At 35.4% G+C, this 15,618-nt stretch overlaps 1 protein-coding gene across 1 annotated transcript in view; it reads left to right on the top strand.

Moving 5' to 3' along the window:
• Positions 1-15,618, top strand: part of LOC134265914 (serine-protein kinase ATM-like) — a gene marked incomplete at its 3' end in the record, with an annotated part of 201,307 nt that overhangs the window by 134,318 nt on the left and 51,371 nt on the right. The window contains exon 13 of the mRNA XM_062748129.1: positions 10,496-10,638. Within this exon, the coding sequence (XP_062604113.1) occupies positions 10,496-10,638 (143 nt within the window). The remainder of the gene's footprint in view (positions 1-10,495; positions 10,639-15,618) is intronic.

The following is a 15,618-nucleotide window of genomic DNA, read 5'->3' on the forward strand; positions in this document are numbered from 1 at the left end:
TATTTATATGGAAGCATCCCCAGGTAGTGTAGATTCAAGTTTTTTCAAATCGTGACCCCCGGGGGTAGGGCAGGGCCACAATGGCCGACCAAATTTTACATAGAAATATATAGGAAAATTCTTTAAAAATCTTCTTCTGAAGAACAGCAAAGCCATAATTGCTCATATTTATATGGAAGCATCCCCAGGTAGTGTAGATTCAAGTTTGTTCAAATCATGACCCCCGGGGGTTGGGCGGGGCCATTCTTTAAAAATGGCCATATTTATATGGAAGACCAAATTTTACATAGAAATATATAGGAAAATTCTTTAAAAATCTTCTTCTGAAGAACAGCAAAGCCATAATTGCTCATATTTATATGCAAGCATGCTCAGGTAGTGTAGATTCAAGTTTGTTCAAATCATGACCCCCGGGGTAGGGCGGGGCCAAACTTTTGGATTCAAACTTTTCAGTAGTAAACCAATTACTGCTTTTTCCTAGCCACAATGCTCGGGTGAGCGATGTGGCCCATGGGCCTCTTGTTCTTACCTATTATTATTCTTTTTTTTCTTACCGATTTTGTGCACGTGATTTCTCGAAAACGGCTAGATGTATTTCAATGAAACTTTCAGGACTTATGTAACGTTACTTAAACGATTCATTTTTTTCCGTTTTGATGATGTCACTTCCGATTTTATGATTTTTAAAGGGTCAGGTTGTCCGCGAATGTTCTAAAAAATGGCTATAGATAGAAACGTGAAAATTTCAGGTATGATAGTCCTAAGTCTATAGATGTGCAAAATGTTAGTATTTCATTTTTATCGGAAGTGCCGCACGTCGGCGCTCGCTATGGCCCAAAAATGGTCGTATCGTGAATTTCAAAATTTTTAACACCTTTTGTATGATATTTTTTTTACCTGAAAATATTTTGTTAAAACATATAGAACAAAAGAAGTGTAGAATTCCAAGATCTTTCAAATTATATCTTGTAAAAAGGGCCGGCCCCTATAATTAAGGGCCCAGAGGGGCCAAAAGTTTTTTCTTTATATCTCGAAACGTATTGAGAATTTGTAATACGTCAAAGAAGCAAAGTTATTTAAAATGTCAAGTTTAATCTATTGGAGTCGTCAAAATAGGTCCGGCGTCGTCACCGGAAGTGGTCGAAAAACGCGTATTTTTGCCTTCTTGACAAGTTTTTAGGTAACATATGTCTCTGGGAGCATAAAAATTAATTTTCCGTCCGTCGTCATCACTTCCGGTTAAACCGGAAGTAGCAAAAAATTGCTTATTTTTGCATTAATTAACATAGCTTTAGAGGATTCAAACCATTTTCATGCGTTATTTCTCATTTTTGTTAAAAATGAAAGCTACTTCCGGTCAAGCAGGACGGAAGACCTACTTGTTGCTTTGCAACGAGCTTTGCTCTAGTAATTATTATTTTTCTTCCTGGGAAAAATTATGTCCACAAGTGATCTTGTAAACTACACATCCGACTTAGGTGAAACCTTTTTCGGGTCAGTAGGCATGTTATGTAGATTTGCCAAACGAAGGTCATTTTGCGCGCACCTGCTTGCAAGAGCGCGTACTTGCAACACGTGAAATGACCAATATAATGGATATTGCCGTAACTCTTTTATTTTTTGGTGAAATTTTTTGAAACATAAAATGTAAGGATACATTAGTAATATAGACAAGACGACATGGTCAAAGTAGCAAGATCTCACGGCATGCACGTGCACTTCGCTCTGATTGGCTGAAACTAAAGTCTCAATATCTTTCTTGTTTTTTGTCATAATCCTTTGAACTGACATAGTCATACATTATGAAGTTCTACAGCATGATATATAAGAATTTTCATGAAAGCAGGCACATGCATGTGTGCTGCAATCTGACTGGCTGAAACTTTAAATGCCTATAACTTTCTTAATTTTCAACAAAACCAGATGAAATTTAGAACATGTATAGGTATAATGATTTTCTACATTGTGGTACTGTCAAAATTGAATGCAAGAACATGGATGCATGCACGTGCGCTCGTGAAATACGCAAAATGACCAATATATTTGAAAAACAGTAGCATGTATAATTGAATGATTTTTTATTAATTCGCACGATATATAATATGTAAATTTTTTAGACAACATGCCATGATCATCTTGCATGTGCATGCACATGCGTGCGGGTACAATGTGTTAAAATAACATATAGTTGATATCATTGTAGCTTTTATAATTCTTTGATGAATTCCTTCGATACTGTGCGTACTTTAAAAAAATGTCTTACAGGAATTAGGCACAAAAAGGGAGTTGGGGAGCATTTGGGGAACATCTGTAACGGTCCCCGTTACAATTAACACTAGTTAATTTTTATTCCCAATTGTTAAAGCTTTGAATATGAGAAAAAAATGGTCTTTTGCTAATCACGAGTAACACTTTTTAGCTCACCTGAGCTGAAGGCTCAAGTGAGCTTTTCTGATCAAAATTTGTCTGTTGTCTGTCGTTGTTGTCATTGTTGTCATTGTCGTCGTAAAATTTTCACATTTTCATCTTCTTCTCAAGAAGCACTAGGCCAATTTCAACCAATCTTGCCACAAAGTATCCTTGGGTGAAGGGGAATCAAGTTTGTTAAAATGAAAGGACCAAGCCCTCTTCAAAGGGGAGATATTTATGAATTTATGAAAAATTAAATAGCATATCTTTTAAAATTCTTCTTCTCCAGAACCATTGGGCCAGGAAAGATGAAACTCATGTGGCAGCATCCTCACGTAGTGTAGATTCAAGTTTGTTCAAATCATGACCCCCAGGGGTAGGGCGGGGCCACAATGGCTGATCAAAGTTTAACAAGGGAATACTGTAAAATGAGAATATTTGGCGCACTACTTATTTTAGTGCCTTTGGTGCAAGAAGCTCTGAACGCTAAAATTTATTGTGCGCTATCAGATTTCTAAGTATTATTTTTTGTGTGTGTTCAAAGCTTTTACATAAGTACATGTAAACTGGAACGCACATAACGTAATGTCGAAGAGTTGATTGATTTTATATTACACATTAGCACTGTACATGGTAGGATCGATCAAGAAAGTTTTGTCAAATTATAATTTAATTAAACTATAATTGTCACCCTGGTAGTTTTTACCCGGCCGATTCTTCTCATTAGCACCTTCAAAGTTTGGCTTCTCGGTGTGTCAATCATTTATCCAAGTAACGTTCTTTCGATGCATGTATTGTTTTAATGTGAAAAAAAATGCGTAAATACTTCACTTCTTTTATTTAAAATAAAATATTAATAAATTTTAACATTGTGCCACGTCCATGTGATTGCAACACCACGGTGAAGTTGATGAATGTTTACTTATATGTGGGAGTGCTATTGTGTTTTCGTGCTTGACTAACCAAAAAAGATAAATATGGGTGGGGATTAAAAAACAAAAAATATTATATTTATATATTTTATATATTTTAAATGACAAGTGCAAGCGCTAAAATTTATTTGCGCCAATGTATTCCCACTTGCGTCTGCGCTAAAATACGTATGCGCCAAATTTTCTCGTTTTACAGTACCGTATAACGGGTATTTTCTGCCGTTGGAAAGGATGTATTCACTTTGACAAAAGAATTGACCTATAGGAGTGAACAATTTCCCGGAAAAAGTGACATTTAAAAATTAATCTTTATTTGTTGTTTTCTACCATATATATATCTAAATTGTTCAAATTTGCATTTTATACCTAAAATTTATTATTTACAACCTTACAATAAAGCTTCAAAGTTGGCCAAAACACCATTTGGTCCATTAAAGCGTTGATTTTTACATGAATTTCGGTCTAGAAGTCCTTCGGGGCAGGCCTGCCCCTAAATAAAATTGTGATATTTTGATAGGTTTGGATGTAAGAAATAATTTAAGATAGGATTTTTTTAGGGGCACCCCTAGGGTTCAAATTCACAAAAACCCTATAAAAAAATAAGGAAACCTTATTTTGATAATCTGCTTCAAATTTATATCTATAAATATTATCGGCAGACTAGCTAAGTTGATATATATGCGCTGACTATTACACCGTACAAACTATCATTTTAAAGTCGGGGGTTCAAATCCACCTGGTACCACACTTTTAAAGTTTTAAACTTTCGCTTTATTAAAGACTATTTTAATATTTTTTTTATACACTTGTGTATTTTCCTTCAATTATCTATCCTTCATGCATGCCCATTTTTGATATAAGAAACTCTAAAGAGATATCAAATCGTAATAAAAATCCTAGGTAAAGTTGTCAGTCAGGTGGAACAAACCTCAGCACACTTTCTCCGAAGACAAGAATAACTCACTGTGTTACTCAATACAGGTATTGTTGGCAGCATTTAGCTGCAATGAATGTCAGTTGTATATATTCCTTAGAATTTAATAACTCTGATTTTGGCTACATATATCAGTAACGTACTCCCTCAGATTTGATTTAGACCTTATTAGGTCACCTGAGTAAACTCAGTGCGTTAAAAATCTTCTTCTTTACTCCTGGACATCAAGGAGTCAAACTGTTGGCATGATTGTTATCAGCATTGAGTCCTCTACCAAAATTGTGAAATTCATGGCCCCAGGGTCAGGGGTTCTAGTGCTAGGGTGGGGCTATATTAATTATATAGTGAAAATGCATTATTTCTTTGAAAATCTTCTTCTCTGCTCCTGTGTATCAAATAAACTAACTAAGTACATAGTTATAATGAGCAAGAGTGCCTCTACCAAAATTGTGAATTTTAGGACCCCAGGGTCAGGGGTTCTGGTGTTAGGGTGGGGCTCCATTGATTATATAGTGAAAATTAATGCATTAATCCTTTGAAAATCTTCTTCTCTGCCCCTGAGTAAAAAATAAACCAACTCAGTATATAGTTATGATGAGCAAGAGTGCCTCTACCAAAATTGTGAATTTTAGGGCCCCAGGGTCAGGGGTTCTGGTGTTAGGCCGGGGCTCCATTGATTATATAGTGAAAATGCACTGATTCTTTGAAAATCTTCTCTGCTTCTGGGTATTACGGTAAATAAACTAACTAAGTACATAGTTATAATGAGCAAGAGAGCCTCTAGCTACCAAAATTGTGAATTTTATGGCCCCAAGGTCAGGGGTTCTGGTGTAAGGGCGGGGCTCCATTGATTATATAGTGAAAAATGCACTTATTCTTTGAAAATCTTCTTCTTTGCTTCTGGGTATTATCTAAAATAACTAAGTACATAGTTATGATAAATAAGAGTGCCTCTTTTAAAATTGTGAATTTTATGGCCCCAGGGTCAGGGGTTCTGGTGTTAGGTTGGGGCTCTATTGAATATATAGTGAAAATGCATTAATTCTTTAAAAATCTTTTTCTGTGCTCCTATGTTAATTAAGTAAACTAACTAAAAACATAGCAACATAACAGAGCAAGAATGCATCTACCAAAATTGTGAATTTCATGGCCCCAGGGTAGGGGTTCTGGTGTTAGGGTGGGGCTCTATAATGATTATGTAGTGAAAATATACTCACCGTCAATGGAAACGCAACACCCTAATTTTAGGGGTGAAAATTATATACGGGATATAACTATGTACCAAAAAAGTTAAGAAATCTTTTACTTTGCCAAATCAGTTATTTAACGGTTGAATGATTTTCATTCCATTACCGGAAGTTGATTTTTTAGCTCCCTGATCAGAAATCAAAAATGAGCATTTTTAATAAAATTATTGACAATATTTTGGGGTTTCAAGGTTTTGTACCTGTTAATTATAAGTCTTGTACACAAAGTCCGGAAAAAATATCCTTCTTTTACTTCCGGATGTGATGCCTGTATTTCCTCAAAGTAACTGAAAGCACGCATTTTCATTGCTAATGTTGAAAATTTTCAAATTAAAGAAAAGGGAGATCTACAGATGCAAATATACACTACATAACGACTTTTCGGGCTTATGTGTTTCAAAAGCATGAATGACAGATCCTTGACCGGAAGTCCAAGGGTTACTACACTACGCCAAATTAGAGAAAATTCGACCTCAGTATCTGAAAAACAGGCATTTAAAAAAGGAAAGAATATTTATTTCGCTCAGATTAAGACATTGATAAACTTAATGCATGGTAGAATTCGGGCTGCTTATGCTGTACATGGCGGACTAGCACGTTTTAATTGAATGGTCGGAAGGGGGGATGTTTTAAAAGTTATGTGTTACTTTCTAAGGTCTAAAGATAACATTTAAAGATAAATGAAGTATCATTGTTTTGTAAATTTACTTTTTAAATTTATGTATTCATTCCTAATCTTATCTTTAAACCTTATAAAGTAACACATAACTCTAAAACATCCCCCATTCAATTAAAACGTGCTAGTCCGCCATGTACAACATAAGCAGCCCGAATTCTACCATGCATTAAGTTTATCAATGTCTTTATCTGAGCGAAATAAATATTCTTGTCCTTTTTTAAATGCCTGTTTTGCAGATACTGAGGTCGAATTTTCTCTAACTTGGCATAGTGTAGTAACCCTTGGACTTCCGGTCAAGGAACTGTCATTCATGCTTTTGAAACACATGAGCCCGAAAAGTCGTTATGTAGTGTATATTTGCATCTGTAGCTCTCCCTTTTCTTTATTTTGAAAATTTTCAACATTAGCAATGAAAATGCGTGCTTTCAGTTACTTTGAGGAAATACAGGCATCACATCCGGAAGTGAAAGAAGGATATTTTTTCCGGACTTTGAGTACAAGACTTATAATTAACAAGTACAAAACCTTGAAACCCCAAAATATTGTCAATAATTTTATTAAAAATGCTCATTTTTGATTTCTGATCAGGGAGCTAAAAAATCAACTTCCGGTAATGGAATGAAAATCATTCAACCGTTAAATAACTGATTTGGCAATGTAAAATATTTCTTAACTTTTTTGGTACATAGTTATATCCCGTACATAATTTTCACCCCTAAAATTAGGGTGTTGCGTTTCCATTGACGGTGAGTATACATTAATTCATTGAAAATCTTCTTCTCTGCCCCTGGGTAATAGGCAAATAAACTACCTATAAAGTTATGATGTGCAAGGGGCACTTCTGATTATTGCTGAATATTACTGATTAGCTGATATGCATTTTTTTTCCCCTACCCCGCCTATGGGTATTAAGGAGGCTTGGGGGTCAACAAATTAAAAACAAATTAACCACCAGATATAACTTAAATTTTTAGATATCATATCTAAAGCTGTCAACTTTAATTTGACCAAAAAAATTCATACATATCAGTTTTAAAATTTGATTATTTTGGTATATCTTTATATGGAGATCTTCTTGTAAAGGAGATCGAAATAGTCTAAAGATGGCAACGACCACCCAGCCCCTTTAAGTAACCAAACTAAGCAATTACTAAGTTTATAATTTTGATTAGCAATGGTGCCAGCCTTTTTCAAAATTGTGAATGCCATTAGCATCTACCTTAAAACATGAACCAAATTCAATCATTTGAAAGTTATTGCATGATTCTCATGTGACCTATAAGGCCCATGGGCCTCTTGTATAATTTGCACACATTAATTGCATGTTTTATTATATTCACAAATGAAATGAAATAGCCTAGACATAAAGAATAGAATTTCAAAGGCAGTAAACATTACCATTATGCACATTGAGAAGTTAAGACAAATATCAATTATTACATTTTAAGATAACAAACTCAGGAAATCCATGAAAGGGTTCTTCCTCCTACCTCTACTCGCTGAAAAAAAGATTTAGGAAAAATGCATTGCTATATGTATTCAGCCTTATGCCATTGTCAAGAAAAAAACCAAGCCAGGTCCTGTAGGTCAAATCCTTATTTATAATGAAGTGATCCTTTTTGCAATTTAACCCCTGAAAGGTAGCAAATTAATTCTTGCGTTTTCAATTTCTGCGTTTGCACTATATCGCAAAAAATATTTACCGGGCACAGCATAGGATCATCAAACTTTAAGATTTATTACAACAATCCCATGATTACGTTTTGTAAATTCATTCAGACACATGAATGAAAGGTGCATGAGAACAGGTGTTATGCTATTAAACTTGATTAAAGTACTATCTTTTAGTTACTCTTTGTAAAATTATGCCTAATCCCAAATGAAAATAATTATTGTTGTAACAGTACTAGTCCACTCAAACAACAAAATCTTTATTCTAACATGGCAGACGTTAATTTTATGTGATCAATCAAATAATTTAAATAAATATATAGATTATGATAATTAATGCCAGGGTTCTCCACATTTGAAAATTTAACCATGGAGGAAGCTGCGCGAAGGCGAAATGTGGCCGAAAACACTAATGCATCTTAGACTTCCTAATCTTCATTTAATCAATGATTGGATTTTACAATTTTTAAACTTACCTACTGCAATACAAAACAATGAAATAGCTAACACTTTTTAAAGTGAAAAAAATATTAATCAAAATTGAAAAGGATTTATCCTGTATCTACATCACAAATGTACCAAAATTTGCCCAAAACTGTGGTAACCTTCGGAAGGAATTTAAAGAAAAAATGTTGATACAGGTAGCCAGTAACCATGGCATTAGATTACTAATTATAATAATTGTTGCATATAATCAACCACCCTAAAAACCACATGTGTCACATGCATTGAGGCGTTACTAATACTTTCAGTCATCTGATTTGAATGAAATTTACGAGACAATCAAACGGTCTCAAGACAAATCACAGGATTGAAAAGTGGAAAATAAGAAAGAAAAACTGCCATATTTTGTATATACCTATTGGAGTTTCAATGTCACCCAAATTTTCTCACTAAACGAAGACAGTCCACGCACGAGTCTGCAGACGCATCAATTATTATACTTGAATGTATAAAATACCTGGAGTCATATTAAAAATATTTTGCGATTGTATTTTTTGTGGATTTGTTCTATCCGCAAATTCCACAAAAATTGGACAGCCGCAGAAAATACCCTTTATACAGTATATAGGAAAAATCTTTCCACATCTTCTTCTCAAGAACCACTGGGCCAGGAAAGATGAAACTCATGTGGAAGCATCCTCATGTATTGTAAATTCAAGTTTGTTCAAATCATGACCCCTGGGGAGGGGAGGGGCCACAACGGCTGATCAAAGTTTTACATAGGAATATATATGAAAAATCTTTTAAAATCTTCTCCTCCAGAACCATTGGGCCAGTAAAGATGAAACTCATGTGGACGCATCTTTAGGTAGTGTAGATTCAATTTGTTCAAATCATGACCCCCAGGGATAGGGCGGGGCCACAATGACTGATCAAAGTTGTACATAGGAATAAATAGGAAAAATATTTAAAAATCTTCTTCACCAGAACCATTGAGCCAGGAAAGATGAAAATCATGTGAAAGCATCCTCAGGTAGTATAGATTCAAGTTTGTTTAAATCATGACCCCCTGGGATAGGGTGGGACCACAATGGTTGATCAAAGTTTTATGTATTAGGAATATAAAGGAAAATTCTTTAAAAATCTTCTTCTCCGGAACCACTGGGCCAGGAAAAATGAAACTCATGTGGAAGCATCCTCAGGTAGTATAGATTCAAGTTTGTTCAAATCATGACCCCCGGGGATAGGGTGTGGCCACAATGGCTGATCAAAGTCTTACACAGTAATATGTAGGAAAAATCTTTTAAAAATCTTCTCAAAATCAGCAAAGCCATAATTCATGATATTAATATGGAAACATCCTCAGTTAGAGTTAATTCAAGTTTGTTCATATCATGATCCCCTGGGGATAGGGTGGGGCCATATTTGGGAAAAATCTTTAAAAATCTTCTCAAGAACAGCAAAGCCATGCCATGATTGGTGATATTTAAATGGAAGCATCATCAGGTAGTGTAGTTTCAAGACTGTTCAAATCTTGGGGAATGGATGGGAAATGGGGACACAATGTGGGATCAATTTTTGCATAAGAATATATACTAAAATATCTTTTAAAATTTTCTGGAGAATACCTAATCCATGATCAGTGTTTTTTTTTTTGTATGGAACCAATGAAAGCATCCTCAGGTGGTTTAGATTCAGGTTAGTTCAAATTATGACCTCCGGGATTAAGGTATGACCACAATGAGGGATCGAAGTTTTGCATAAGAATATATAGGAAAAAATCTTCTCTAGAACAGAAAAGTTTTGTTTAGTCAAATTGACAAGTAAGCATCTGCATGTAGTGAAGATTTAAATTTATTCAAATAATATCCCTGGAAGGGGGGGAGGGGTTAGTGAGGGGTCACAAGGTGAGATCAAGTAATATGTTGGAAAAATTTTTAAAACTCTTCTTTTTTTAAGTATGGCAATGTTATACATGTATGCTTTATTGATATAGTGACATTTTCATGTAATAAAAAATTCAAACCCACCTCCCCCAACAAGTAAACTTTCAGTAATGAGCTGATTTGTGTTTTTTAATTGGCCCATGTGTTCAGGTGAGTGATGTGGCCCATGGGCCTCTTGTTATGCTTTGTGAGACATGTTTTGATTAATTAAAGATGCTTTATTTTTTCTGCAGGCAGATCAAAATCAAAATTGGGCAAAAATTTCTTTGAAAAGAGATGAAGGTTATGCAGATGTTCCTGTTTCTGATGAATTTATTAAATATTTAGGAGACCTTAGCCATGCTGTAAGGATGCATTCTGCAAAAGCTGTTCAGGGGTAAGATAAATGTTAAAGAAATGTTTCAAGTAATTGTACTAAATTTTGATATACATTGATTGGGAAGAAGAACAGAGTTTGGGATTCTGATGCAAAATGTAAACAAGCAAAGCTGTTAATAAGGCTGTCCATAATGGATTGATTGTATTAAGAAATAAATAACAAGTTTATAAACTTCAATGGGAATTGAAGTGGGTCGGTCACGTGATCAAATCCTGTGAAGGCAGAAGGCCTTCTCAGATGATTTGATCATGTACCGACCCACTTCAATTCCCATTGAAGTTTATAAACTTGTTATTTATTACTTATATATACATTTGAGATGGACAATTTAATATTAAATTAAATATATTCGCATATAAATATTGCACTAACCGGTCGCCATAGGTTTATGCAAGGTGTAAATCAGCTTGAAAGGCCGTTACGCTTCGAATTCGTCAGGCCAAGAATTTTATTTCGAAGGGAATATTTTGTTAAAGGCTACTTGTGATCAGTAAAAGTGAAGAGATTTGTGTCTGGGAATATTTCTATTCGTGAAAATTGATAATTGATGCTGAAAAGACACATGAAACACGTCCGAAGATTGATGAAAAAAGTTGGAGGAATTTCGGTCGCCTGAAAGTGGATGCATGGATTCGATGGATAGAGACACTTGTCCGATCCAGTTAACTTGCAATCAAGTTAAATTTGATCAAAAACATTCAATCCATGATTTCAGTAACTAAAAGCACATTTTTGATGTTAACACGGAGACACTGGCGACAGCTATAACACTGAAGTACGACAGCGCCGATCGAAGCTGTTCGTGGCATGATTGCAATGCATTGATATTTTCCAACAGATTTACACATTCATCGTGAGTACATTTTAATGAAAAAATATAGTTTTAGTCTATATCACAAAGATTTAACTTAACGTCTACCAAAAATGAGGATAAACGTTAGAGACTCACTGTGCAGCTGACAAAAGTGACATACAACTTGTAAACAAACTTTAGCCTCTATCGATATATTCTCTATGTACACAGGTTAAATCGATCGTCAAAAAATGTATGAAGTACTTGTTTACGTTAAAAATAAAACAATAAAATTATTTACTCGCTTATTTTGTTAATTTTTATACATGAAAAGCAAGTCATTTTATATTTATAAGTAACCGTTACGGTAGATATTATTGCGCCTTGTGATTCGGCCATGTATTGACCTCTGACCTCTGACAAACTTCATACAGAATTGAAGATATTTTCTCTCTGTATGTTTATATAATGGAAAGATACCACAAATGTATATATTATTATACGCCCGTCTTAAGACGGGATGTATTATTTTATAGGCTTCGTGTCCGTCCGTCTGTCTGTTAGCTTTTTCGTTTCCGGCTCATAACTTTAATACTACTGGGCCTAGGATTATCAAACTTTGTCATCTGATGCATCTTGGGTAGAAGGTGTGTCGCGCACAAAAAGTAGGTCGCTCTGACCTTTGATTAAGAAGTTATAGCCAAATATGGAAAAATCCTTTCCGGCCCATAACAAGAAAACCATAAGACTTACAATCATCAAACTTGGCCAGTTTATGCATCTTAGGTAGAAGGTGTCGCGACCTATTTCAAGGTCACTGTGACCTTTAATTTAAGTGAAATTTTAAAAAAAAGATGTGTCTTTTTACTATTCATTTACACATCCCAAATAATGTAAGAGTATTGCACTGTCCTTATTAAAAAAATTGTTAAATCAAGAAAATACTTATTTTTTTAAAGCATATACTTGACAGCAATCTATAACAAATATAATGTATGTTAGAGAGATCCTACCTCTCCCATGAGTGTAATTATCAAGCACTGGTCAAGAAGAATTTTGATAACAGAAAATTGCATGTCAAATTAGAGAGAAATTAATGGGTTTTGAGTGCGAGGAGCTAACTGACAGAGCATTGGTGTTATCTATATCCCTTGAGTATTGGGCAAATGGGTAAGCCTGTTTGATTGAAAATAGGCTATAGCTCTTGTTGACTAGCTTAAGTTTTAAAATGAATTTGATGAAAAGTAATTAAAACTAATTTGATATTGCATTATAGACTAATCTGATATTATGTAATATTATTAATTTAAAAACTAATTTTATGGGGTGGGGTGGAATCAGCATATCCATATGAATTACATATTAAAACCTGTCGGAAATTAAATCTCAACCAAAAAAAAAAATCTTTGAGTATTTTATATGTTTTTAAAAAAAATTATAGTAGGTAGTGCAGACCCTTCATCTCTTGGTAGTAATGAGTAGACAAGCATCCAGTTAAAGATTAATTAATGAGTTCAATGTAGGAAGGCTAGCTGTCTCAGTCGCTATGATTAATGCCTAGGTCACATTTCCCGGCCGGTAGCCGTAGACCGGTGGTAATCGGTGGTAATCCGTGGTGTTAGCGATGCCCCAACATCGGTCCACATCGGCCGAGTAGTCCTTAAAGTATCAGTCACATTATCCAGCGATGGGTATACGATGGGCAACCAATGCGTTTTATGATAAAAATGACGTGGTTGCCGGCCAGACTTACAAAGGCCTAGCGATGCATTGCTAATCAAAAAACGATGTTCCAGGATAATCGGCCGATGTATATTACATCGCTCATACATTGGTGAACATCGTTCGTACATCGGTCGACTACGGGCCAATGTTAGGTCGAACATCGACCGGTGATCGGCAGTTATCTGTTGAACACCACTCAACCCCCTGATGACCTCTGATTCAACGGATTTTGGACGATGCTCGGCCATACATCGGCCGATCCTTGAAAGATGTGTTAATGATGGGTTACCGATGAGGAGCGTTGTGAGGCATCGTTGGAGACATCGCTGAATTTTAACTACGAATTATGTCCTACCGATGACCCTACCGATTCGCAAAATGGCCTCAGTCACCGTCCGATCACTAGTGGTGCCCGGCTGGCAACCACGCCATTTTCATCAAAAAACGCATCGGTTTCTCATCGTATACCCCATCGCTGGATAATGTGACTGATACTTAAGCAGTCTTATCTGTACCCTTTGGGGATTAGACAGAAGAAATGCTGTTCAGTTTATAACATATGTCATTTGATGGCCAGCCTTTTCTTTTCAAAATTAATTTAGTATAGATTAAGTTGTTAAGACTAATTTGATGATGGGCATTTGACAAGGCCTAACACAACCAGCACAGAAATCTATCAGTGATGTAATATTTATTATAATTGATGCCTACATCACAGGGGATGGATAAATATTTTAAGGAATGGAAAAATCATCGAAATCTTAGAATCAAGGTTGATGTGATTTTCTTGCACCTAAACTGTTCAAGAAAATTGTAATTCTTTTGACGGGCGTATAATGCTGTGGCATGGCACTTTATTGTTTAACGTCCCATTCAAGAATTTTTCACTCATACAGGGACGTCAACATATGCCAGTGAAGGGCTTCTTTAGACCTATACTCGGCACTCAGGGCCATTGAGCAGTGAGGGTTCTTTATCATGCCAGCACCTAATGTGACACCAGACCTATGTTTTTAAGGTCATATCCGAATGATCTGTGACTTTCACTTCTAATGCCGAGCGCTTGGCGAAGGAACAGTCACTACCTATGTTTACGTCTAAGGTTTGATGCGGCACCGCGAACGAGAATCGAACACCCCTCTTGATCACGATGCAAACGCTCTACCACTAGGCTACCATGACCTGTTTAAGGCTGTCCAAAGTTAATTCTGTGGAAAATGTTCAAGTAATTGTTCTAAATTTTAATATACATTGATTGGGAAAAAAGCGAGTTTGGGATTCTGATGCAAAATGTAAACAAGCAAAGCTGTTAATAAAGCTGTAGTATTGTAAGGTCTAGTATTTCATTATACATGTATACATAGTTTGCTGCATGAAAATGCTTCAACTTGTTGGAAGACTTGACATCTCTACACAGGGATCGAAATTAACTTTTTTAACAACAGGCTAATTTTAGCCTGTACATATAAAAATCTACAGGTTAAAATGAAGATCTACAAGCTAAAATTAAAAGAAGGATTAAATGTCTTTTTCATGCTCATTTAAATCAAGAATAATACAGGGCCTTCTATAGTAGGTAAGTACAGAATTAAGATCATCAATGTTTTTACATTAAAAAATGGTAATATGGCCTAAAAAAAATAACATTAAAATATATTTATTTCCTGTAACATTCCCCCCCCCCAAAAAAAAAATCAATTTGATCAAGGGTCGGTAGGTTGGGATTTTTTGCTACTGAAAAATGGGGTCAAACATCCCGGACATAATTAACCAGGAGTGATATTTACAGCGGGCACCTAACATGGCAGTCTAGCTGCAGAAAACGCACTTCAAAAAGTTATGGGAGAAATTATAATAATGATTACTCTTTTTATCTAAGTTAAATTTGGACAAGGTTGACACATTTTTTATGTCAAATAAAATTACAATGAAAAATTTTTAGCTCACCTGGGCTGAAAGCTCAAGTGAGCTTTTCTGATCACATTTTGTCCGGCTCCGTCTAGCTGTCCGTCTGTCTGTAAACTTTTCACATTTTCGATTTATTCTGAAGAACCGCTGGGTCAATTTCAACCAAACTTGCCACAAAGTATCCTCGGGTAAAGGGGATTCAAGTTTGTTCAAATGAAGGGCCACGCCCTCATTCAAGGGGAGATAATTGGGAATAAATGAAAATTTGCTGGCATATTTTAAAAATCTTCTTATCAAGAACCACTGTGCCACGAAAGATGAAACTTATGGAGGAACATCCTCAGGTAGTGTAAATTCAAATTTGTTCAAATCATGACCCCCGGGGGTAGGGTGGGGCCAAAATGGCCGACCAAAGTTTTACATAGAAATATATAGGAAAATTCTTTAAAAATCTTCTTCTCAAGAATGACAAAGCCATAATTCATCATATTTATATGGAAGCATGCTCAGGTAGTGTAGATTCAAGTTTGTTCAAATCATGACCCCCGGGG

Source organism: Saccostrea cucullata, unplaced genomic scaffold, assembly GCF_032062105.1.
Source record: "Saccostrea cucullata isolate Sc308-1 unplaced genomic scaffold, CSIRO_AGI_Scuc_v1 ctg562, whole genome shotgun sequence".
In the NCBI taxonomy this organism is placed as follows: Eukaryota; Metazoa; Mollusca; class Bivalvia; order Ostreida; family Ostreidae; genus Saccostrea; species Saccostrea cuccullata.